This window comes from Conger conger, chromosome 16 (genome assembly GCF_963514075.1).
Source record: "Conger conger chromosome 16, fConCon1.1, whole genome shotgun sequence".
In the NCBI taxonomy this organism is placed as follows: Eukaryota; Metazoa; Chordata; class Actinopteri; order Anguilliformes; family Congridae; genus Conger; species Conger conger.
Genome location: NC_083775.1, coordinates 26,584,353 through 26,610,840, shown reverse-complemented (window position 1 = coordinate 26,610,840; position 26,488 = coordinate 26,584,353). Strand labels below are relative to the sequence as shown.

Genomic DNA, 26,488 nt, shown 5'->3' with positions numbered 1-26,488 from the left:
ATATTCCCTAAATAACATGAATTAGTAAATGTACACATGCTTTCACTCCACTGTAATGGGAACAGATACTAAAGATGAACGTGGGTGTAATTCATATTAGTCATTACTACTCATTACTATGACTGGCATGTTGTGCCATAGAGGTGTTGATTGACAGGTTGTAGAGCAAAGCAGAAGGTTACATCTAAGTGAGAACACTTAGTAGACAAGGATCGATAATGCCTTTTGGCTTCCTCACAACCTCACAGAATGCAGCCTTCAAAGACCCAGCCCAAACGTTTTGCATACATCATAATATATTACATCCTGTTAGCAGATGTTCTCATCCGGAGTGATTTACAATGTAGGATATGTATATGTGTATCCAACTGATTTGCATGTATAACAGAGCTAGACCTGACTAACAACAAATAAATTATGCAAAGAAAGTGAGAAACAGATACCAAATTGCAAACAGATACCAGCCAAAGCAAGCCAGAAGAAGAAAAAACTAGAACATAAAAAATATCATAACCTGATACAACAAAAGGAGGGAGTACTGTATACGGTGGAACCACAATGCAGTTTGAAGAGGTGGGTCTGCCTTGGCCACCATGGACGTTCTTTCTGCCACTGGGGGGCCAGAACAGACAGGCTTTTCCAACCAGGAGGAGAGACTGTGAATGGAGGCGACAGCCAGTCGCCCTGAGGCTGGGAAGTGGAGATCTCTGGCATGAGCGCAGGGTTAACTGATTGATTGGAGGGACGGCAAAGTTGTTCTGTTAATTGCCCTGTAGGCAAGTGCCATGGTTTTCAATTTGACGCAAAGCGTCAGAGGCAGTCGATGAACTGAGACGATGGTTAGGAAGTCACGCGGCTGTGCACAGTACTTTGTTTTGGCAGAACTAAAAACACCTCTGGCAGTGTGAATTTGTTTAGTTAATTATTTCCTCAAAATACCATGTGAAATCCTATCCAGCCTTGGTACAAGGTGACATTCTCACTAATGAAGAGAACGAACGCTCACGTTTTTTTTCCCCCTAAAGGATGACACGTTTCTTTAAAAAGGGTGGTCACGCCACACTTTTGAGGATTTTTATGAAGGAGCTACACCCGATAGGCAGGGGAGTGTGTGGAGGGCCTCAGGGGAACACTGTCCCAGATGTGGCGGTGACCCGCTAGTCAACGTGACGTCATTCCCCGCCATCTTGTTCAGCGCTTGGCTCGATGCCCACCCACCCTCGGACTGACATCTTTCTCCGGATTAACGCAGCTGGAGGGGGACTTTCCACAGCATGAGTTAGCCCACGACTGGATAATAATTTACATTTCAAACATCTCCAGAATGATGTTGAGTACATCGGTCAGGTACATAGTGTAGCTAATATAAGCCACAACATTGTCAGGAGGCTAAAGGTGGGAGAGTGCGTTTCCTTTGTTGAAATACGTAGAAGCATGGCAGTTATATCTGTGTAGAAGCAGCTCTGAAAGAACATTCTGTGCGACCTAAATTGCACTTTGGGGGGAGAAAATTTTTTAAAACGAAGCTTTGCCGTAGTACAATGAATAGTTTCCATGGAGACACTCACCGCAGAAACAGCCAGCTCTAGGCCCAGGGTTCCCCAGCTGACGATGAGAGCAAACACCCCCAGCAGACAGACGCTGTGGGCGAGAGAGACGGGGAGGGGGGGGGGGGGGGAGGAATGTTGATTTTTTAAAATAACGCCATGAGGGTTGTCACCCAAAAAGCTTGACCTCAGCCCCTCCTATTTGTCACTCCTGAACCCCCACCCCGCCCAACCTCAATCTGTCAAAGCAAATTAGAATCAGAATTTCGATAGCGGTGTTAGAAATGCAGAACTGTTCCATTCCCCATATGTCCTTAGACGACTCCAAATGTCCACCTGCGTCTGATTCGCAGGGGACGATGGAAATTCACAAGTGGGTTAATTTGTCATAAAAAAACACCCTGGGGCTGTGCATTATGTACCCCCCTCATATGCAAATCTCTGCCCCCCGTGACCCCCGTAAACACAGGCTTAAATGCCAAAGAAGCTGAGGATTGAAGAGATTGGATCAATGCCCCAGCAGCTGTTAATCGGGCCTTGGTGGTCCTCGCCCATCTGATCTTTTTTCTGCAGAGTGGCTGGATTTTCACCCCACAGATTTTGAATATGCTTGACCGAAAATTGATAAATTATCACCTTAGGATGTACAACTTCATACCAAATTGCCTTGAGAGGTTTGTTATGATCAAGTGTGAGAACACTTGGCTGGGAACAGGCTATGACGAACTTTGGTTGGACTCGTTGGGATTTGTCTCAACACAGGCCCATGTTCGATCAAACCACAAAGTGCTTCATCCATAATGTGAAGCAAGTCATTCGACTGGGTGCTACGGTTCCTATGTTTCTGAGATGAGCTGAACCTGTAATGATGCGAAATAAATAAAAAAATAACAATGCCCGCTTAGTACATTGGCTGCTTAGAGTTAAATGAAATCAAACAGACGCCTGGACTTTTGAAGCTAGCATTGGAAAACGTTTGCTAAAATCCTGCTTCTCTCTCCCACTTTGGCTATTATTTCTCTTGGACTCCGAGAGAGACTCTGGCTCTCCGCTCCGCACATTAGAATATTGTACAGAGCGATGAAGGAACTCCATTTTGGCTCCGGTTACCCAACACCGCTCGCGGTCACGAAGCGAGGTGTCGGCGGGGGATTCCAAACTGCTGTTGGGTTTCTGGCGGCCAGGCGGGCGCTTCGTGACCGCGAGTCATCCCGCGGCCGCCCACGCTCCTGTGCGAGGGGAGGCGGACCTCCGTTTGAGATGAAAGCGGAGGCCTGTGACACGTTCGTCCGCTCTCCGCCCACAGTACACCGCGGAAGAGCCGGAATCGATCGAGCCGGCTCTGGAAACAAAACCCTGCGTCACCGGAGGCAACCCACTTGACTATAAAATAGCATGAAAAGTGAGTATGTGGAATTAAAGAACGCGCAATGAAAAACATAGCTAGTGCCTGTGTTTTGCTTATCGCGCTTGGAGCTGGTGTCTGCTTCTACGTACTGTAGGGCAAGGATGACCCGAAGGATGAGGCTAACTGCTAACGGTTTCAAATTATCCCGAGTGATTCCGTTGACACACCCAAATGAAACACAAAACTGAAGCCACTTCAGACAAGATGGCATTTAAAGAGATATCAAACCAAAACAATTTATTTTCAGACAAATCAAATAAAATGGATGCAGATGAGCAAACCAGATCCAAACAAATCGAGTGCCCGACAGTTTTAGGCCCCTCCCTCCTCTCAGACGGTCACGTCAGATGGCTTACCCAACCAGAGTCCCTTTGGAGTTGCGGATGAGGCCGAAGAGCACCAGCAGGCAGATGAGGACATCGAACAGCAGCAGACCCAAGTATCCCAGCCACCTGCAGAGGAAACACAACAGCAATGTGTCTCTGTCTCTCTTTCCTGCCATATTCCCCTCCCCCCCTTCTAAATCTGCTTGCTCTTTCAAGCATAATGATCACTGATTTAATACTCGGGCAAATTGATATTGATTAAAACATTCCGCTCTCCTGGAGGCTAACCGCGACCGGCAGGGGGAGTCTGTCGGCTGTCGGAAAGGAGCGAGAGAAAACTCCGGGAGAGGTCAACCATCCGGCGAAACCAGTCGAATTCCCCCTGATCCTGTCCATCTCCTCTTCTTCTCTCTCTCCGTTTGTGGCAAAGCTTGACCCTGATTAAGCGGCGCTTGCTGGCCCTGGCTCAAGAGAAGCAAACTAATCAAACTAAGAATACTGAGCCCAGATGTATCTGAGCAGCCTCCTTCTCCTGCAAAGTCTGTGGTACAAATCCAAATCTAACGATGCATTTCAAATATTTCAATATGCTACACATGAAAATGTGTTTTCAGCCATGAAAAATTGCCAATTTCTATTCCTTCTTTCATACAGTACCAGTCAAAAGTTTGGACACACCTTGCCCTTTTCTGCTTTTTCTGATTGATGACAGAGGAACTAAGACATCAAACAATTCACATGTGAATTCACATACCTCAGACCCTTGATGACTAAAAACCATTTAATCCACAAATGTGTTCCATACTGTATCAGCATAATCTACAGCTGAATCAAGTCCCAACCCCCAATTCCCAGAGAGATCCAATTAAATGCAAAGTAGTTTTAGTATCGCTTGAAATATCCAGACTCTGGTGATGTTGATAGATTTCATGGCATACAAATATACACCAAAACAAAACATGACTATTTAATTTGACTTTATGTTAGTTTGCCTCAAACATTGAAATGCAATTGCTACATGATAATAAAAGCTGAGAATCTTCATACTGACCACATGTGAATTGTTTGATGAAACAGAGAAAATAAAACATTAATCAGAAAAATAACAAAAAAGGCTCCAAAATGTGTCCAAATTTTCGACTGGTACTGTACACTATGGCGAATATACACATTGATGTTTGTAAAATAAGCTGTACATTATTTTTATTAACTAAGTACAAATAGGTGTATTTGTAAAGATATTGGTCTCCTCCCAGTTCGAGAATCCTGTCTGTTGAGTAGTATTGAGACTCATAAATCAAAATATAAAATATAAAATGTGCGAATGCACATATTTTCTCGGAAAGCTCAAGATCAAATAGTGAAGAAATGTATCCAAGGACAAGTATTTCTGATTGATTCAGATTTTGTGCACACATGAGGAGTGAAAACAGTGTTGCAACTCTAGAATAAAACGGACTTTGATAGGCCCTTGAAATAAACATAAGCTCTTCTCAAGACTTGGGCCTTCATTTTAGACAAAACTTTACTTGGAAAAATAACTGTATTTTCTTGACAGGTTTAAATGCGTGTCTTGTTCGGCTATTTTTAGAGCATTGAAATATACAAAAAAGGCAGCCTTTTCTTGGAATCCACAAGCACAAAATGACAGGCTAAACAAGTTTACAGTCAGATTTGCTTGAGCTCCAGAATGCAAATATGCAGGCAAACACATCTCAAACAAATGTCAGCATCCGCTTTGCACCAATAACATCCCTTCAGTACCATCGAAGGAAAGCCTAAAAAGAGACACACGCTTTTCAACCCATTGCTACATTTTCTCAGCCAATTAGAAAGCTGAAGCCTAATGTTTTGCCTCTGAACACTGGAGAGAAAAACATCTATTTTTGTATACAGGCCTGTAAATTTACACTGCAATTAACTTGCTGCAGCACACTAAGAGATTTAAAAAACGCTCTCTGCATGCTGGTATCGACCTTGGGCACAGAAAACAGCAGCCTCGATTCAACAAAACTATTAGTACACCTCGGTTGCGTACGATAGCGGTAGTTGATTGATCTCTGATGGGGCTATCGCTGCCTACTGGGTCAGTGGGCCAATGGCCGCAGGTTAAGCTCACCTGTACCAATCGTAGAGCTCGATCTTGACGGCCAGCTCCTCCAGGGAGATGTGGCGGTTGTCCCAGAAGGGGATGTCCCCCATCTGCCGTACCAGCTCCTCCAGCTGGGCCTGGAGCTTCTGCACGATGGACACGTAGTCCGTGTGCTTGGAGTACTGCGCCTCCAGCTGCTGCAGGCTCTGCTCCACGGTCTGGTTCAGCGAGGAGCTGCTGTCCGACACCTAGAGCAGAGCACGCGGAGAGATAAACCTCAACACCCGACAAGCAAGCGCGCAGACACGCGTCAACACCCGACACACGTCAACACCCGACACACATCCACACCCGACACGCGTCAACAGCCGACACGAGTCAACACCCGACAGGCAAGCACGCAGACACGCGTCAACACCCGACAGGCAAGCACGCAGACACGAGTCAACACCCGACACACGTCAACACCCGACACACATCCACACCCGACACGCGTCAACAGCCGACACGCGCCAACACCCGACAGGCAAGCACGCAGACACGCGTCAACACCCGACAGACAAGCACCCAGAGACGCGTTAACACCCGCCACACAAGCACCCAGACACGCGTTAACACCCAACAGATGAGCATGCAGACACGCATCAACAACCGACAGACACGCGTCAAAACCTGACACACAAGCACCCAGACACGTGTCAACACCCTACACCCCTAATAAGGGTTTATAGATTCAAATCCATGGATATTTACTGTCAAAAAAAATTTTCAGCAGCTTACTATAAGATATCGCAGCACACTAACTGGAAATTATACATTCTTAAACACACAAACACACACACAAACATTGTATACACCTCACTAAAAACTTAATCTAGTGTATACTACATAGTATAGCAACCCACTTGCTTAACCAAAAGTCTGGTCTATGTACATGTATGTGTCGTGTCTGCGTGTCATGTCTGGGCGGTTACACACAAAGTGATCATGAGAGCGACGCTCACCAGTTTCTGCACTCCAGCCACGGTGCGGTTGGCATGCCGAAGAGAGTACGTGAGCCGGTTCACTCCGTCACAGGTCTCCCCGTTCCCATAGAAACCCACCGCAATGCCAGCGCTGCAGGGAGACAGAAAGGGAGGGAGAGATGGAGTGACCGAGGAGGAGTCTGAGAGAAGGAGGCGCCGTCAGCCTCTCCCCGCGGTCCGTGTCGTGTGAGGCCCGGCGTCGTCTGAACGCTGACCCGGTCAGGCGGAACGGGACCTTGTCACTGCGCTCTGGCTGGGCTGATGGATGGCTCCGTGGCAACAGGCGGGAGGGGGTCAGGCAGAACCAACCCCCCCCCCCCACCCAATGACTCCGACGGGCCCCTGAGAGGGGACAATGGCTGACGGCCCTTGGAATTATGGGCACGGGGCCCGAGACAAGCTCGGACGCATTCTTCCTGTGGCTTGAGAGACACTGAGATCCCATGGGGAAGCCACAGTACAGGGTTCCTCTAAATAAGACCGATTTCTAAAGTCCTTTCCTTCATCAGACAATTGAACAAAACTAGATGAGCTATTATTTTTGTGTGGCTTCTGTTTGTTTCTATTTCTGAGATGAGACTGAAGGCCTTTGTTGGACAATACAGTTCTATCCTATTCTTTTCTTAATGGAGTGTCGAGACGTGCTAACGTTCACATAATGGCAGCAATGCTATCGTGCTACATTAGGCGTTAGCATACCTACAGAAAGGACAAAGAAATCCTTCTCGCCAGTTTCCAGCAAGCTCACAAAATCAGATAAACAGTCACCAAAGATTTTAAGTAAGTCAGCATTTACTGAAAGTTAAACAACGTAGGGCTTCAGAGAGCAGATTCCCTCAGACAGCACACGAGAGCCAGCGGCGGGAATTCGCACTCCATGCTCGGCGCTGCAGTCGTGAGGTTTCGACGGAATATTAAACAGTATAGCGAGTGTTGGCGAACGCAATAGTGTGGACTGCAGTACATTTATAGTCTCCATTATAATGTAGGTTAGACATTCTGCCGGGCACAGTGGCGGGTGCTAATGCGGCGAAACCTATGAATGCCTCTGCTGGAGCTGCAGGCCACATGTGTTGACACTGGTTTCCCACAGGCACGTTTATCTCACCGCCTGCCCAAGAGACAGATGTTTTTCCACCTCCACTGTTTGCAGAGAACTCGGTTCACACCAGCGCGGATTCAATAACCGAAACGAAACGGCTTGCTTCTGACACTCGTCCTTGAGACGGCCAGACTGAAAAACACTTCCATGACAAAAAAATAAAATAAAATAAAAATAAATGAAAGAATACACCTCGCTAATCCCCACTTGCTCATAACGAGCTGGTTGTTGCCTTGCATGCCAGCCAATCCCCGTTGGTGTGCGAGTGTGTGTGGATGGGTGAATGAAAAGCATCAATTGTACAGCGCTTTGGATAAAGCCGCTATATAAATGGCAACCATTTACCATTTAATTTGGAGAATAAGCAAGCAGCCTCTTCCAGAAGCGAACGGGGCACTGTATCAGTTTGGCGAATGCGTTGGCCTGACGAGAGCGCTCACCGTTCGTTTGCGCGGACAGAGCACGTTCCCAGGGAAGCCCCAAAAGCTGCGTAAGCCAGTGACCCGTCCTGCGTGAGCCAGAGAGCCTCCTCGCCTTTTCAAAACGACACATGGAACGCACCACCCCATTTAAAACGAATACAACAAAATGGACACAGCGACACCCTGACCCGTGGCCTAAGGCTGCAGTTCCACCGTTCCACCAGCAGGTGTCGCTCCGGTGCAGCATCCCCCTGTCATGTTCGGTGGCCGATGCTCCTCGCTGGCCTGCTTTCAAGGCCGACCCAAACAATGGGCTATTCACCCAGCCGCGAGCTACCGATTTCTGCAACTCTCGGCAGAAACAATTAGAGGCCCTACATCATGCCAGCCAGAGTTTCCAATTTCCCATCATTGACTTCCACACCATACCAATCCCTGGGTATCTCGATATGACTGGACTTGCCGAAATAAATGTCAATAAAGATGAATGTGGCAACAAGGCAAGACTATGCAAGGGGATGCTGCTGAGGAGCAGATATCTCTTTGTGCACCTGTGTGCACCAAGCACAAATGAAAACAGACTGCATATTTCCCCGTAATTCCTTAGGAAATTGCTTGCATCAAAGGCCATATTTCTATTCCACCAAAATAGCTTCTGAATGAATTATGCGCTGCCCTGAATTTACTTTGGTGCATTTTTACTGTATTCGTACACCACAAGAGAGATTTCATTAATCTGGCTCTCCGTGTAATCCTATCTCCATTTTCTAACGGACCGGGTGGTTAGAGGTCCCCTAGGGCCGGTTTGTGAACGTTATCAGCAACATTACGGTTATCATTTAATGTCCCCCTAAATCCAGGCTCTGGATTAATTAGCCATTTATGTTCAGGGGGAAAGTTCCGGAATGAGTTTAGCCTCAAAGTGTGTGAGGGCTGGTTTACAAATGCTCCTCACGTCCATGCAAACACGTTTTGCGAGTTGTAGTCCCCTTCACCGAACTCCGCTAAGCACCTTTTAGCAGATTTAGCAAAAAAAAGGACTTCGTCCATAGGATAAGAACCGTCTCCCTCGAGGCACTGGCCGTGCCATCCCTAAAAGACGAGGCGACGGTCCACCTCCCTATCGCTCCTACCGAGCTGAGCGAGGAGCCGTGAGCAGAGGGCATGTAGGGAAACAGAGCTTTATCAGGTAATAATTTTCATCTTAATCTCCTCCTTCCTTCCGTACCTGATCACTTCAGCCAGGCAATGCCACTGTAGGCCATTTCTTACATATTTATTTACTTAAACCCATTTTTAAAAAACAATTTCTCTTCCATTTCCAGTCCAGTCATATTTCTAAGCAGCTCTGAACCATACTCTAAGCATGATTTCATGATATAACATCTGCAACGGGAACAAAATAACCAGGCAAGAACAGAGGGTCTTTGGGATCCCTGCCCAGACTCAAGACCTTCCAGAGCACCCCCAAAGTTAAATACGGTTATAAAAAATAAAAAAAACAATTTAGGTTTTATATTTCTAAATATATTTCAAAATCTACAGTATATAGTCATTGAATATCAAGTCTGGCCAGGTATCCCCCGTTGAGAACCCAAGCTCTAGAAGGTTCCTTGGTGAACCGCTGCTGCCATTGAAGAAATGGCCAGAGAAAGGGTTTGTTGTGCCTCCCCGGACATAATCTTGTTGCTGCAACAGAAGCTGTAATATGACCGAAACCAGAGTCCAGCAAACACATGTGCAGGACTGCACAGCTTCCCAGATCAAGACAAGCAAGTGCACTGCACACTTCAAGGCCATTTCAAACCCATTTCCACCAGACAGTTCGCACAGCCAGCACATCTGTTGTTATTAATCTTTTTATTCCACATTCAATTCGACATCATTTCCAGGGGAAGCTTTGTATAGATGAAAGTAGAGGATGCATTCAAGGTGGGTGTTCATTGCAAAAATGGGAAGGCTGAAGCCACTCACTTATTCATAAATAATTTAATCATTCTCTTATTCAGCTAGATAGACTTTGAGAGATACTGCCATCTTCAATAACACCATATGTATGGCTATATGTCTGCCTAATTCACACAGTGAAACGCAATCTTGTAGAAAGCTTATCGGGTGCATATTTAAGTGTGTATTATAGAGTCAATGTGTGAGCACATTTCCTTATTGGGATTAATAAAGTAAAACCCAGTGTAACATAGCCTAATTACACTATACAAATGAGCATTGACAGAACATATTTAATTATATTTGATTCACATTTTAATATATATCTCACAAAACAAACAGTCTGATACACCATCTTGTAAAATGTATGTCCATGGTGTTTTTTGTTTGTGTTAATTGGATGAGAAGGGTGACAATTTCCTTACTGGGATTAATAAAGATATGCTAGCCTGAGCTGATGCTAACGTGCTAACAGATTGGAAAAGGCATTGAGGCTGTATTGGAGTCTGCAGTTGGTCCAAGTAACTCTGACAGGAGCCGTTCTGACCCCGGGGCTGGTGGGAGCAGGGCCTATGGTGCGTTTGAGTGCCATGAAAGCTGCCCCACATTACCCAAAGCCGCTAAGCCGACCTGATGCTGCCAGTCTAGACGGCGTGTGAAACACGACAGACGCTGGCTCTCCTCCGCCCTGTAATCTGCCGAGTTCAGCGCGATCGCGTTTTAATCGTCTGGGTCACGCGCTTTCGGGTCTATCCGCTGTACTGCACGGTCGGCACGGCGACACCAGAGATCTCTCGTTCCGCCCCCAAACTTTGAGAGAAGGTCTTAGAAGTGCCACACTTATCAGAAGAAACAACTCCTCACAATACAAAATGAACAAAACTATTATATAAATAATGTTCCATTACAAAACCACAATAGTGTATTTTTTCAATACTGTCTGCAGCAGACGTGTCCTACGGCGCTGAAAACAAACGCGCGGTTGACAGAGGAACCCTGCAATACATAACGAACGCAGTGTTCCTGAACAATTACGCACGCTGGTGGCGTCTCGGGTTTCTTCAAAAAATGAAAACCATTAATCATCCTGCTACAATAAACCTCTCTCTTTCGGAGCAACTCAGTCCCCTTATCGTATGCAAAGAGCACTTGAACGAGTCGATAATGTCTTCTTGATCCCGACACTTTGCCGTATGTTAAATCACATTCCCACTGTCCCCCAAGCTGACTGACACAGCAGGATTATCAGTGATTATCAGAATTCGGAGTCGGTTTTTACACTCAACACTTTATTGTGTACAATACTAGGCTACATCCACAAGCAATGCCTGCACAGAGCTGGTTTCCTACAACTCCCAGCTGCCCCAGGGGATGCTGAAATCCTGGAGAGGATGACAGGCCCACACTGCCCCCACTCGCCCCTGTGTGTTCACGGGGTAAGGAGGTGAAGCGGATCAACACTGACCCTCCGTAAAAAACAAGCCCTAACCCCCACCCCCCACCCCCCACACCCGACCCCCTGTGTTGCGAAAGACGCCATGTATACTGCTGAATAGGAAGTACCGCCTGAGGTGAAATTCATGGCTTGCTGGCTCAGCCAGACTTTTGTTTGTGATTTCCTCGCATTCAATCCCTGCGATTGTTTGTTGCCAGAATACTGGGGGAGGTTTTTGGCAGGGCGCAAACATTTCTGAATACCTGAGAAAACAGACATGTCATTATCCATATTAATCATCTATATGCGAAAACATATGAGCTAATAATAATAAATCAAGGGAGACAGGAAACGTTGGGCAGGATGACCCAGGAATTACTCACCACAACCACTATGCATGTGCAGCACCTGCCGAGTTTATCCACGGGAACACTTTTATCACCTGAAAATGCGTGAGGCTTCAGCTGAGGTGATGAGTTTATTGGTCGATTTAAGTGGGGGAAGAACCGACTGGTTGATAACAGTCAATTATCAACCACAGAGATCTGGAATCTGCCGATGGGATTTTGTGTCAGGCGCTCAGTAGGGTGTCTCATGAAAAAGAAGCAACTTCTTACTGCAGCGTTGCCTTGACCCGGCTTAATCTCTGCGTTTTTTCTTAGTCGACGGAAAACCTCCCCATGCCTATCCCACAATGCCACTTACACCAGCAATTTTTATTTCCCAGGAGCCCTCCCATCTCGAGTAACTATTAACAATGCCCAGCCCAAGAAATCTCAACAACTGCCTTTTTCCTGGGATTATGGTTAATTAGGACAGAGGTTCTCAAAATAATTCTTGCCCCCTCCGCTCAGTTTTCAGTTTTTTCTTCGATCTTAAGTGCACCCGGAATTGCAACAAGCTTAATTGTTCTTGATAAGATGCTTTTAATGTTGTCTCCATCCTCAATCAGGAACTGCAATGCGTGCCATAAACAAATTCATAATACTAGACTTCGAATCAGACCGATCAAGTAATGTTTTCATTTAATGTACTATATAGCAAAAGATTAATTCAGAAAGGTTATAATTTTTACAATTACAATTATAGACTGAAATCAGTGGGCTAATGACTGTTCAAAGAGTGGAGACCTGGTCCACAACCCTAAAAATTTTAAGAAGCTCTTAAAGCAATACCAAACCAAATGCTAGCCAGACAAACTTTTACTGTGTTAAATTTACCGTGTTGCAAATAATTATGTTGAGACATTCAGTTAAAATAGTCATTCTCACCACGTTCATAGCAGACTCTGCCATGTCTGTTCTTAGATGTGAATGTCACGTATTCAGCCCACAACCCATTAATGCTAGCAGAAAGGTCACGCATGGCTCGGTAAGTAAATGAGGTTTGGTTGCTGTTAAAACTTCAGCTGAACTATTCTGGTGGACCACCGATGTTCTTCACCTCTGAATAATGAAACCGCTGTCATCCGTCCGGCTGTGCATTTCTCAATCAGCAGGTAGCCTAACACCCACTCGAGTCAGAGAACAGCCGATACAGTTGGCGGCCTGACGTGAGGCACAAGAAAAGACCTTAGATGAAAAAAGCAAAGCCTGCTTCAGTCTATCCCACATACTTTAGAGCTCAGAGTATATTCTCTGAAATATTCATGCAAGACCGTCTTTATAGAGTGTGACCCTTTGTCTCTGAAGAGGGGGGTACAGGTTTACAGTGATCCCCTTGGGCCTCGACCGCGATCCTTCAACTTTACTGAAATGTGTGTGTTTCACGTGTGTGTGTTTCACGTGTGTGTGTGTGTGTGAGTGTGTGCGTATTCCTCTGTGGGAGGGCTATGGGGAGCGGGCATGTGTGACCTGCCCTCGTAAATGGCACCGTAAAGCATAAGGTTCTCTGTGGATTTCCGCTCAATAATGGATGCTCCGCTCTAAGGACACGTGTCATGTGACCAGCAGCCTCCAGCTTCCTCCGAGAATAAAAGTTTCCTGCATCTGCATCTCTCTTTAAGCTAGCACCCCCCCCCCCCCCCCCCCGGTACTCGACCCCTCCCTCCCCTGTCTCTGCCCCCCCTCTCTCTCGCCGTCCTCCCCCACAGTGTTCCTTACCGCTGCTTGTAATGCAGTCCGTGTGTTCGTCTGCTCCCCAGTGCTTTGTGCGCTGCGCTGAAGTGGCCCCCTCGACCGAGCTCGACAAAATGGCCATCCCCTGACTCGTCTTTAGACAAAAGTGTAGAGTGCCAGGCTGCAGGTGCTGCTTCAATAAATTCATAAATAATACAATTAAAATAAAACAAACTGCCAGGCTATGGATTTCACATCCAAGAGCAATATAATGTGTTCAAACTTGCAGCCTGCCGGTAGCTTTTCTCGGAGGACCTCTGTTTTTGTTTCAGAGATTTTCAGTGGCACGTGTTTGTGTCTGTGTGTGCGCACACACCCCCTTTGAGACCGTCAGAAAGGCATAAAACTGAACTTAAAACAGCATTTTCCATGGTAAGAGGCTTAAAGACACGGAACGGTTTTATACGGTAATTTCTGGCAACTGTACATGAAAAAAAAAATCCTTTTGAAGTATTCCCAGCATATTCAAACAAATGCTGCTGTTTCTCTGGAACAGCCACTGTGCTCAAATGCTGTAACAAATAGCAAGGGCTGCACAGTTCATCAACCAATCACTGTTCAGCTTTTTGTGTTGCCATGGGTTAGGGGGACCAATTGTACACAGGAAAACAAAACTAATAACTCTATGAAATTATACGTTAATGAGAGTTTGTGTGTATAATTATCTCAATGCTTTTTCTGTATCGGTCTGACTAGTTCAGCTGTGTGTCTCTCTGTCTGTCTGTCTGTCCATTTGTGTGTCTCCACAGAAACGGCAACCATGCGAACGGAAGTAGCCATTTGAGGGAAGAATTTCAGGAGCACAAAGAAAAAGAAGACAGGACATGAAAAGATTAAATGCGTGCTTCTGGAGCAGAATGGAGGGGGGGGTAAATAATCAAAACAGAGTTAGCCAGCAGGCAGTCCGACAGATATTTCAGAAAACCTCCAGCATGATGAGACAACATTATCTCTGCAATGGGAGGAAAAAAAAACTATTTCTGCCAGCACTGTCTGTAATAATAAATATTTATGATTGTACACGTGCCATTTTGTTCCTTTCCTGTCGTTGTATTTTCAAAGTTTTAGTCATGAACAAACTTGATGAACAAGCTTTTGTCATCAAGCATTCAGAACTCGCACCAAGTTATTATGCAGATCCCATCAATCTCAGTCATATACCATGAGCCATAATGACACAAAAAGCTGCAATTAAGAAAAAGATTATGTCAAACTAAACTGAAATGTTTCACATCGGCGGAGTTGTGTCAGTTACCTTTTTCCTGCACTGCTTCACAATACTGCTGAACACAATGGAATAAGACACAAAAAAAAGACAATGACCTCTGACCTTGCCCTACACAAATTCATAGTCCTACAACAAATGTATTTTAACAGACGCACAGTATTGAGAGAACTAGCCATCGGGGCCTTATAGATGCTAATAAGCATTCCGCCCGCAGGCCATTAAACCCAAACAAAATGGCTCAAAGGCTGCCCTTCCCTTTGCCTGAGCACTTGCGCAAATTGTGGCTCTAGTTCTTTGCGCCACATGAACTGCGCCAACACCCCCTCGGGAAACAATGCGGTTCTAGCCCCCTTTAAAGGACGGCGCACAGGGGGGAAATTTACATAAATCTTTGACTCCGCGCAAACGCCGATAGATTCACACAGGAACGAAAAAAAAAATCCCCGAAATGAATGAACTCGAAAATGGTGACAGCAGGTGCCTGCTCTCTCACGGCTCCCTTAGGAACCGAGGGGCGCGACCGCCATCATTCAGATAGTGGAAAAGTTCAATTAACGGTCGGCGGAGATACGGGGCTCGATCGCCGGCGTGATTCACGGCTGCCTACAAACGGATGGAGAGAGGGACCTTTATCGCCGTGCGTGGCCACGCGTGCGGACAGATGGCTCGCCGGAGAAGGCGAACCCACCGTTTGTCAGCCGGCTGCGTGAATCATACGCGCTGTAGTGGAGGAGATATCCATTTAAAGTGATACGCACGTCGCGCTGAGGCTAACTCGGGCCAATGAACGAGGGTGAGTTCAGGACTCTGAGAAAGCAGGACCAGCGTCTTGCCATGAGGCATCAGTACCAGGCTTGCTGAAGGCTAAACCGCACATACACTGAGCACAAGACCCAGCACTTGGAGCTTTCACAGAAATAAATACTGATGCAAATAACATATCTCTGTATTTAATTCTTCTTACAAAATATTTTCTAACATAAATCCTATGTGAAATTAAAATAATTTGGAATACCTTTTCATCATTGGTAATTCATTCAAATGTGAGAACTGGTCATGGGTTTGGAGCAGGAAAAGAAGATTTCTTAAAACCCCTCCCCCTGTCCAGTGGTGTTCCTACTACAATCCTCACACAGACCGCATCCTCACCAGAACTGATGCTGCCTTAGAAATAGCCTGGGTGTTTATGAGTATTGATGTTTCTGACCAGGCTGAGTAAACCCCTGTTTTATGAAGTAGAAAACCCAACCACCACTTTACAGTACAATCAATCTTGGCCAGGTCTTCTCATTATGCAGAGAAGAGACTGCTTGAAGGATGTATGGATTTAAGTGAAAATGACGGTGACATGTCGCACTCGACTGAATGTCACTCTTCAGGCGGTGCACACAGAGCACTTTCAGCATGACCACTCCTCCTTGCAGTGGTGTGCAAAAATCTGGGCTCTCCTGGTCAAAAAGCTTTTTACAATTAATATCTAACAGAAATTAATCTGACTTCTAAATGGTACAAAGTTAAACATGACACATTTCTTCAAGTTTTGGAAGCCTGTCAGTTAGTAATTTGTAACGCTTCCTGTAGCCAGCAAAGAATCTTTCAATTCTCGCTTTTGGAATTTTTCCCCCATTCTTCCTGACAGAACACCTCTAGCTCAGAAATATTCTTCGGCCTCCTAGCACGTGCAGCATCTCCACCTATTTTCACTAACATTCTAGCCTTGCGGGAATACCCAAAACTCTTCAACTTCAATGACCAAACAGACCTTTCGCAGGTCTTAGGTTTAACATTTAGAGTTCAGGTTTACTTTCAATCACATACAGATTCATTGTAACAGACATTCAAACCAGGGGTGCCCCCATTTTTGCACCCCACTGTATAGACTCACATTCTTCCTTTATAGGCAAAGCTTATGCGGCTTGCGCTCGTTCAATCCGAGGAACAATTCAGCAGGCGGCTGTAGAGGATGTAATAACTTAAACAGGCAAGAGGCGAGCGTGCCGCCGTAAAGCCTCCCCTCCGCTGCCGCGATGCGTTTTACGAGGCCAGGGCCCCGCCACCCGTCGCACTCCGGCTTGGATCATTAGCCGGAGCGCACCTGCGAAAACTACCATGCGTTCCGCACACCTGCACCGGCTCCAACGCCTCCCTGGAGTTTTACAGAGTGCAGGACACGTCAAACCCCCGTAAATAAACCGCGTTTCAGCGCGCGGAGAACGCGATTTGGCGCTGAGCTGCACAGCCGAGACGAAAGCAAGCGACGGGATCTAAATAAATATTTTATTGTAATTGAAACCAGAAACAGCCGGTTTTAGCCCAGTTGTGGTATGTGTAATGGACCGTGGTAGAGTGCACATCGCGTTGATGAGAAGACCGTAATGGGTTTTCCCATCTCTGGCATTAGGTAGTCTCTAAATTCTGTAAAATCACCCCCTTCTATTCCCGACACCCTTCCCCTATTAACACTATGGTAAGGGGAGCAATGTCCTGAGACAGGTTGCTCTGCCGGTCGGACTTCCACCTTTGTTGTTGTAGTCACCGCAAATCTGTTTGTTCTCGAAGGAAAAGGCAATTAAAAACAACATCAGCAGAGGCCAGTCAGCCACTGCCCTGGAAAACGGTATATTAGCAAATGGGAGGTGGTTCGTATTCATAATTCATAAACCGTGGAGCTCAGAGTCGTGCGCCTCATGCTAAAACGGAACATAAAACACATGTTTCCAGTGTCGGCGTGAGCGCGATAGCAGTTTTTCTGTCAGGGTGGAGAGAGAAAATTGTTATTGTTGGAAAGAAAAGGCCAAGGAAACAAAACGGGCAGGTCTGTTATTGCAGTTAACCGTGGTTACAAACATAGCCACTGTCTGGCTAAAGTGAGATTTATAGCGTAGGCAGTGGCATACCAAGATTATCGGGAGCAATTAGTTTATGCCAGTGTGTAGATTATTATGTGCACATGCATATAAGTAATAAGATTACAAAACATTTGTTTACATGATTCTTTCTAAAACTGCCATATGCTCAATGGAAATTTTAGACTACATGGCAGCCATGCTTGTTTTCATCCGGGACTTCTACCTGACAGCTTAAGCCGAAAGAAATTCACAGAAGACGCCTGCATGTGCCGGAAAAAATCTAAAGATTGGGCAAAAATCTAGGTGTTGTGCCTTACGATGATAAAGATGATCAAATTAAGGCGTTTACATGACCATTTAAATACATTTTATTTTATTGCCACAATAGGAGTAGATTGGAGTATTAGTGTGCATGTAAATGCAGCTATCAACATATAGGCACAGGGTCTGTTTACACGCAAAGCAATACTCTGAACTTACCATGATTATTGCAGTACTCTGATTTTTCAAATGAGGCATCACACTTTGGCCATTAGAAGGGGGTAATTAAGGTGGCTAGGTGGGTCTGACTTGCCGTTGTCTAATTGTCCTAGATGCTAAGGGTTTGATTAGACATATCTGCCACCTCATTCAAGCCAGTAGAATGCAGGCTTATACAAAAGTGTTACAAGAGTTACACACTTTAGCATATGAAACGGCATATTCGCTTTTTCACAGTCAAACAGATTTCAGAGGAGATTCATACAAATATCTTCTAAAAGGACTTTCCCATTTGAAAAGGTGGCACACAGGGGTCCCCATACCAAATACACAACATGCTGCAGAGATGGTCATTTTGATTCATTTCCATGCAAGGCTCCCTTTTGAAACGTCTCGCTGACTGTGCTTCACTGGCTGGAGACCAATGTCCTTGGCTTTAACCCCCTCCGCAGTTCTTGCTGCGGCAGACTGTTGCCTCTTTAGTTCCAGGCTGAGTTAAAATTGTCGATTGATGCACCACCAATTTCAATTAAGGGCAGAGGGGGATTATCGCTAAAAATACAACTTGCAACACCAGATTCATATCAAGGCTGCGCTGTATTTTTGGTGATGTAACGTTCCTACCTCGAAGAATTAAAAACGCTGCAATCCTTCCCACGGTAGAATTACATTTTCATTTACCATTTCCATGAACCATGACATTTGATGGCCAAGGGATAGGAAATAAAACCCTGCTAATGGAGGAGGGGTGGTGGGGAGGGGGGGAGAACAAAAACAAAACAGAAAGCACACAGGAACCACAGGAACAAAGGATGATGATGCCCTTGACGCTTAAATCCTCCCATGAGGATTATGAAATAAAAATGTCTACTAACTAGTCTCTCAGAATAAGTATGAAGAACTTATGCTGGCTGTCTGGATTCGATCATCAAAACCGTTTTGGAGAGATTTGCTGGCACCACAAACCGAGCAGGCTGCCTCAAATAACCTTTTGTAATGTGTTCTGCAAAACCCAACATTAGCCTACTTGCTAACAGTCCAAACTTCTGCCTACATCCACCAGGAGAAAGTGGCACCCCTGACTTGGACTGTTATCCATTATCCCTCCCCCAATTTTGGGGCAGACTAACTGGTGACTGCAGGCCCGCCGCAGAGCCAAGTGTAGTAGTCATCACTTCACCCCAACGGAGCGTGGACTCGGAGGGTTTCCAAGTGCTAAGCACCCTTCAACAGAATTCACGCTCCAGACCAAGGCTTCCCTGCTAAAGGCTTTGATTGATACCATCGTCGTTCCCCTGCCTGTGATATAAAGATCAGTGTTAGCGGCCCCCACCACTTGCAGCACACCGTGAGAGCTAGTTTAATGACATAACACCTGTGGGGTTCCAGCAGGAAGGACCCTGCCAATTATCCAGCTTCCTTTGGGCGGGGAGGGGGGTCACCATCACTGAGAATATCGTTTAGCCTCTCACAGAATTTTCCACATCCCAAAACACACACACAGCATTAAAAACACTGTCCATTGGATGCTGGTACGTAATGCCTCGAAGATCATGCAGATACAGGTCAGTACTTACTAAATTTACTACTGTCTGGCACCAACAATCAGTCCACAGTCAAAGTCACTTAGAACAAATTTCTTCCCCATTCTGACTTTTGGTCTGAAAAAAAGCTGAACCTCTTGACCACGCCTGCATGCTTCTACGCATTTAGTTGCTATGACATGATTGGCTGATAAAATCTAGAAAATGCATTAACGAGCTGGTGCACAGGTCTACCGAATGAAGTGATCCCTGAGTATATCGGTATGTACGGTGGCGTGGAGAGATTCGGGTGAGGGCGGGCTCCGGACCTACCTGCAGACCAGAGTGGCGATGATGACGCACCAGGCCGTGCAGCAGCAGTCCGCGTTGGGCTGGTCCTCGACCTTCTTGCGGCGGCAACACAGCCAGAAGGAGTAGATGAGCAGGAAGAGGAGGTCCAGGGCCAGGCAAGCCAGGGCTACTCCTCCCAGCAGAAGGATGGACTGGAAGAGAGAAGGTGGGGAAGGAAATGTCATTGTGCACCGTGACCGTAAGGCGGACCTGACGACAAGCACTTTGCGACTACCATTGTTCGTCAGCGTACGTCAGTGTTTCCCAACTCCAGTCCTCGGGACCCACTTGCCAGAAGGTTTTTGTTGTAACCAGTAGCTCACACACCTGATTTAACTGGAGTTGGGAAACACTGGCGTACGTACTTGGGGCCTTACTAGGCTATGGGCTGTCAATGAAGATGTGGCCTTTACCCACTCAGCTCTCCAATACGTCTCTGCATTTTAACCACAAGTCAGTCAACAAGTACCGTAGGCTGTTGCCAGCAACCATATACAGTATCAAAAGCTTATCCGATATAAGAATACCAGCTCCACTCCGGCTGTCATTATCTGGCAAACAAAATGTGATAAAATTAATAAACCTAAAAAGTATATATTTTAAAATGTGACTTGGTTTTTCTCATGAGTCATAACAGCACTCATATTTTTCTGTTTGGACTGTGGAAAGAAGTGTGATGAGCAGGGAGACAAATTAAATAAAGAACACCAACACCATTAAAATCATGAAAAGAGTGACATGGTGAAACCCAAGCCATGCTTTTAATTAAAGGGTGAACTATTCCTAATTAATACAGAACATACTACACAAGTACAGCCTGTTCCTTACACTCAAGACAAGACAGCTCACGAATACATTATGAAACCCACTAACAGGAAGCAGTCAACCACAGACAACACTTAGGACTCGCTATTTCTTTATGATGTCGCTTCTCTGGCCAGCTATTATGCGCTTCCTCATCTGTCAACTTTTATCTTTGCTCAAGCAGTTAGGCAAGAAAATGTCTTCTCTATTGCGCAGCCCTTTCACAGCCAAGCCTCGGTCTTAGTCCTCCATGTTCAAAACATCAACTTAAACCATCAACTTCAAACACTAGACAATCCTGCTAATCAGCCAAACTGCTGATGTTCAACTTATTGAAAAACCAGTGTCAAAAAGACCTAATTATGAGAAGTCCCCAAGGGTTATGATTTTGAAGCTCGCTAATGCTATGTAGTTTGCTAGTGAGCCATAACAAACAGCATCCTGCCACATTGTAATGTGCACGTACCACCTTGTGCACATAAGGGAAGTGGAGAAACTTAAGCATTACTGTAACTGTATGCCGTGAAGATTATGGTGTGTACTGTGTAGCTACAGTCATTAGTAAGGTATCATTAATTTATTGTGCATGTGTTCCCTGTTCACCTATTAGTTGTAGTAGTAGGAAACAATGTAGTTGGGCAGTGATCTTAAAGAAACAAGTCAAGTTTTGCATTTTGACTCTTTGTTCACACTAACATACTAGCACCAGTGCATTTATGGAAATTATACAAACTCTGGGGCCAGACTTTTCCAGAATTCCAATGCCAGATCTCATATTCACACAACCTTTAAATGGCTTAAATAAGTTCCAGAGCAGTTTAGGGTAAGGCTGCCTGTGTGATAATGGTCATTTGATACATTAATTAGCTGTCTGAAGCAGTTTAGAGTGGTTTTCCTGCATCAACAGCAGAGTCCTTCCATGACAAACTACTATAATAGTTCACTTCCACGTAGATGTACTTCCAATAGATGTACTTCCATAATGACAAAGAGAACAACTTGGCAGTGGAAAAGCCTCTTACTGAAAACAGCCATTCCAGTTAATGATTATCAAGCCAGTTCTAAGAATTAGCCCTCTGAAGCTAGAGAGATACGGAGCTGCACCCTTATTTAGAGGAAACACAACTCTCTAAACTGTCCGGTCCTTCTAATCCAAAGAGTCTGTCTTGTTCCTCATACACAGGTTGCCACTAAATAAATGCGGGTGGTGTGAGAAGATGTGAGAAGATGTGAGAAGATATGAGAAGATGTGAGAAGATGTGAGAAGATGTGAGAAGATGTGCAAATAGTGCAAACTTGCTGTCAAGAAACCCCTGCAGACCTGGCAAGTTAATATTCCCATGCAAGCGTTTAGAAACTTCCGGAATCCTACGAGACTCTCGCCCGTCTCCCTTTCAAGGTGTGCCAAAGCTGTCTCTCTTTGCCTCCCTGTGTGATAGCGGGCCACAGGAATCTTTATATTGGTCCGAATGTCAGAGCTGAAAGGCCCACAGACTGCTCACCGAAACTACCCCCTCTCCCTTACACTTAAAAAAAAGAAATCATACAGTTTTTTTCCCCCCTATGTTTAACTCTGTGAAGACCACATTCTGCACAGTTCATACCTGGAAATATGTCACTGGGCATGAAGCTTTCAACTTGCCTTCTTTTCCTCTTGCTTGGCTCAATTGTACCAGGCAAGAAAAGTATTTGAATCCAAAACAATTAGGCCTACGCATTTAAACCAGGTCTGATGGGAGATACAGGGGATGCACTGAGCAGAACAGAACCATTTGTCTGTTCACCATCCCTTCCTGTTGTGGCTGTAATTTCATGTGAGGGTGGTCACTATCAGCTTTTCAGCAGTAGTCTGGAATCTCTCTGCATTCTTATCTGAGGAGCGCAGTAAATAAATACACGAAAATCGCGAAATGACTTCCGAAGTGCAGTTCCTGTTGGTGAACGCCAAACAAGGAGGAGTTTCCATTTCTACCTCATATGGTGGAAAAACTGGACCACAGAATTGCCGTTGAATTAAGCTTATCTGAATGGAAAACAAATATACAACATCAGTCTTCAAATCCACTTAGCTTCCTTGTTTAATTATGTCAGGCGATTAAAAACGTCCTGTAACTGAATAATGACATGAAGCAGATACTAGCTTCTACTTTGGCGGACACAAACTCGCACAATATCTTATCAAAGCAACATGAAATGAATTGTAAAGATATATCCCAGAAAACTAACATGGTCCCTTTGCTTTCCAATCTCAAAATACCTTTCAGTGTGTGCCACAAAAACCTGAACCAAATTTAATCTGGTTTTGCAATACACTTCCGTAGAAGTGAAACTATGTTAAATCTACTCGCTCATTGCAACAGCCCAGATGATAAAGGGGGTGACCCTGAGCCCAGACTGGGACCTTGTGCCTCAGCTGTGTCTCTGACATTGGAGACTATGGCCAGGAGTCAGTGGTGACATATAGGCTAGTTGTCGGGCAGGTTTGTGGTGATGTGCCACCGGACACTCCTGGTCCTGGAGAGCCGCAGGGTGTGCAGGTTTTTGTTTTTGCAGCAACCAAATCAGACCCAAGAAACCAAGTAAGCTGAGTTAGCTATGTAATGAACTGCTTTAATTGATCTATTAAGTGCAGAGAAACAACAGAAGCCAGCACACCCTGCGGCTCTCCAGGACCAGGAGTGAGGACCACTACTTAGACAGAAAGAGAGCTTAGAGAGTGAACACAACCCGCATTAAGCCAAGAAATTCCAAACAGAAACACAGTTCTACTGTGCACATTCTATTAAGCCAAAAAATGCCTCCAACCAAGTTTTTGTGATTTCAGTTGTGTGAGGACATGTTGGGCTACAGCCAAATACTTAGGTCTAATTATTTTCAGCCATCTCTGAAAGCAATAAGCACCCCCCAGTGCTGCTGTTCTAGCCCCTTGTGGTCCTCTCAGTTACAAGCCCTCAGACCAGACAAGCTGAAGGAAGCCTGCCAGACAAAATGGCAGTGTGTGGGGAGTCCCTTCATATTGTATGCATTTTAGACAATTGTCTTGTTTGGATTAGATGCTTTTCTATTTGTCCCCATTTCTGATGTACCAGCATTGCTTTGACTGAGTTCCACTTCAAAATAAGATGTTAAATGTTGATGTGACCTGAAGTGGCGCTGGGCTGTGGTGCTCAGACCAGACCTTGGCTCAGTTGCACCAGGCAAGATCAATTGAGCACAGAAAATTACCCAGCAGCTTGGAAAAAGACAAGACAAAAAAATAATAATAATAAAAAGGGGGGGTAAAAAACTGCCAGTGCGAACATAGCAGCTAAAATTAGCTCTACAGCCAAGAAAACTGGCAGTATCCATTTACGCTGTGCCCTTTTAATAAGCCTATTTCCAAAGCAAAACAGCTCCCTCCAGACCTGCATTACTGCTGACTGCAGACTCAATGTCAGGCATAAACCATCAGAAAGAAATGAAATAATAAAAAAAGAAAAACTTTCACATAAATTACTGTCAAACTAATCAATGTTGGACAGGCACGGGTAAGAGAAGGCCGGGAAAATCTGTCTTCTGAGGAAAGGCTGGGAATCGCTGCAGTGTCAACACATCACGCCTTTATTGGCTATGGTGGGAACTGCTGCCATGTCAGAGTGTCAAGTCAAAGTCAAAAGAACTGGGGGGGAGGGGGGAGAAAAAAAAAAAAAAAACAGCTTCATATTGCTTTCCCATCACAGACAGAAACTGACGTATACAAAAGGGCTGCATAATTAGCCAGGTCAGGACAAGACCAGGCAGGACAGCGAATAGAAGCTGTCAGACCTAGGGAATCAGTGCAATGTCATCTGGTCCAAAATTATTGTGATGTCATAAATGACCTCCTTAGTTTTGATGTCATCAGTGGCAGAATCTGGAATGATGTCATAATCCGTAAACTCTGAGATAATGGAAAGCGAGCCGTGCTGGTCGGCGAGCTGGGTTGCAGAAATGCGGATATCTGCCCGGCTGCGCTGGCCTCGGGGGACGGCAGGATGTGTATGTAGGTCATGAGGGTTAGCGCCAGCCTGTGGAAATATGCAGACAGCAACAATGGCTATCATTTATCGCACACATCTCCACTGCAGTGAATTCGGTCTCTAAGGGGATTTATGCTCATTGATCTTCAATTGAGGGAACCGCTTCTAAATGCTGGCAAAAACTTGATTTTCATGAGATCAACAAATGAAGCTGGTGCAGCATGTGCATGTAAGATGATTGCCACAGTATCTGGAATGTTGGGAATGGTCACCTGGTGTTTATTACAACGTAGGCCATTTTAAATATAGGTCACACAGGACAAAGCTTTCCCCTCCTGCATGTTCTAATTCATTAGAAAATCAGGGTTGCATGTTTTGTGTGTGTATTTGTGTGTGTGTGGGGGGCGGGGGGGGGGGGCGTGTAATGTGCGGTCTGCCAAGAGATTTGATTCCAGGCACCGCTAACACAGCTTTTCCCACCCTGTTTTCCCCAGAGACTGACGAAGGGCTAGCCTGAACCCCCGAGTGGGTTTTATTTTTTCTCAGCAGAAAAAGGCTAGAGAGCCGATTGTGTAAACACAAGCAATCGCTAGAAGATTATCTACTTGATTAGCACTTGTTGAAAACAAGGCTGCTTTACACAGACTTAGAGGCGGGTCGACTTTTCCTTTCCGGGGAGACAAAACATGACCCCAGTCACAGCATTTTGTTTTCAAACTTCCTCTGTTATTTTTGCACTTTATTTTCCTGTGTGGCAATATGAAACCTTTAAAATGCAGCATGTTAAAAATGCACATCCTCATTCTGATTAAGTGAGCCATTTGTTTCCTCTATTAGGCTGAAGCTGTAGTGTGTATTATGGCCTGATTGTGACTGATGCAGCATAGTAGCTTGAGGTTATAACTTTGTTTGCAAGGATCATGGAAGCAGCCATAATTGTTTTGACTAAATGAAATGCTTGGCTAGCGGGCAACAGAGGTCTACTGGTTTTGCCATCGGACTGCCACAGCCAAAGAAAAGGAAAACCCGTCCCCAAGGAAAGAGGAAGAAATGGGTTCCAAAAATAACCACCCTTGCAGGGAATCTGAAATAGCCTGCAAGCAATGTGAGGCCGATAGATGTATTTTCACATTTCTCGCGTGGAAAACACACAGTCGTTTATCTGTTCGAAACATCCAGTGAAAAAACTTCTTGGCCCCTTTGATTAACGAATTGTCTGTTAGAGACAGTCGAAGAAAAAAAAATCCATATTCCAAGCTGCAGGGAATGAACACTCCTGGTGAGAGAAAAGGGTGACTGAAAATGCATGAGAATATACTGGGAAGTTTGAAACAGATTACTGTTATCATATTTCATTTGCTTAGCTGACACTAATCCAGGGCGACTTCCACACCTTATTACCAATTTATGAGGCAGGATATTTCCTGAAGCAATTCAGGTCAAGTACCTTGCCCAAGGATACAGTGACACTACAACTTGCAACGACAAGTTTACGTTTGCTTTAACTGCTAATCCAGGTTATATTTAGGACATTCACATACCTTCACTTCATGTTGAAGTCTTTGTAAGACTTTATAAGACTGTAAGAAGTAAAAATATCAGCAACTAAGCACCACCACAAGCAATTAAACTCACCGCAGAAAGCCAGATGATTTTGTGGCATAGTTTAATTATTTTTTGCCATAATGCAGAACTCCATTTCCACATTTCAAAGGTTGTGTGGGGTTGTGTGGGCTATGGTTGCACTACTTTTTTATATCAATCACGCAAGGCTGTATTAAGTGACATTAGTCATGCACAAATAGGACATCGCTCGCATTGGATCTAAAAATCC

The 26,488-nt window shown here is 45.2% G+C and overlaps 1 protein-coding gene across 1 annotated transcript in view; it reads right to left on the bottom strand.

Annotated features, from left to right (window-relative positions):
* The window catches only part of ttyh3a (tweety family member 3a), an 84,463-nt gene that overhangs the window by 25,497 nt on the left and 32,478 nt on the right, over positions 1–26,488 (bottom strand). The window contains exons 2-6 of the mRNA XM_061224567.1: positions 19,835–20,004; positions 6,378–6,489; positions 5,401–5,621; positions 3,312–3,407; positions 1,569–1,641 (exon numbers count right to left, since the gene is read on the bottom strand). Of these exons, the coding sequence (XP_061080551.1) occupies positions 1,569–1,641; positions 3,312–3,407; positions 5,401–5,621; positions 6,378–6,489; positions 19,835–20,004 (672 nt within the window). The remainder of the gene's footprint in view (positions 1–1,568; positions 1,642–3,311; positions 3,408–5,400; positions 5,622–6,377; positions 6,490–19,834; positions 20,005–26,488) is intronic.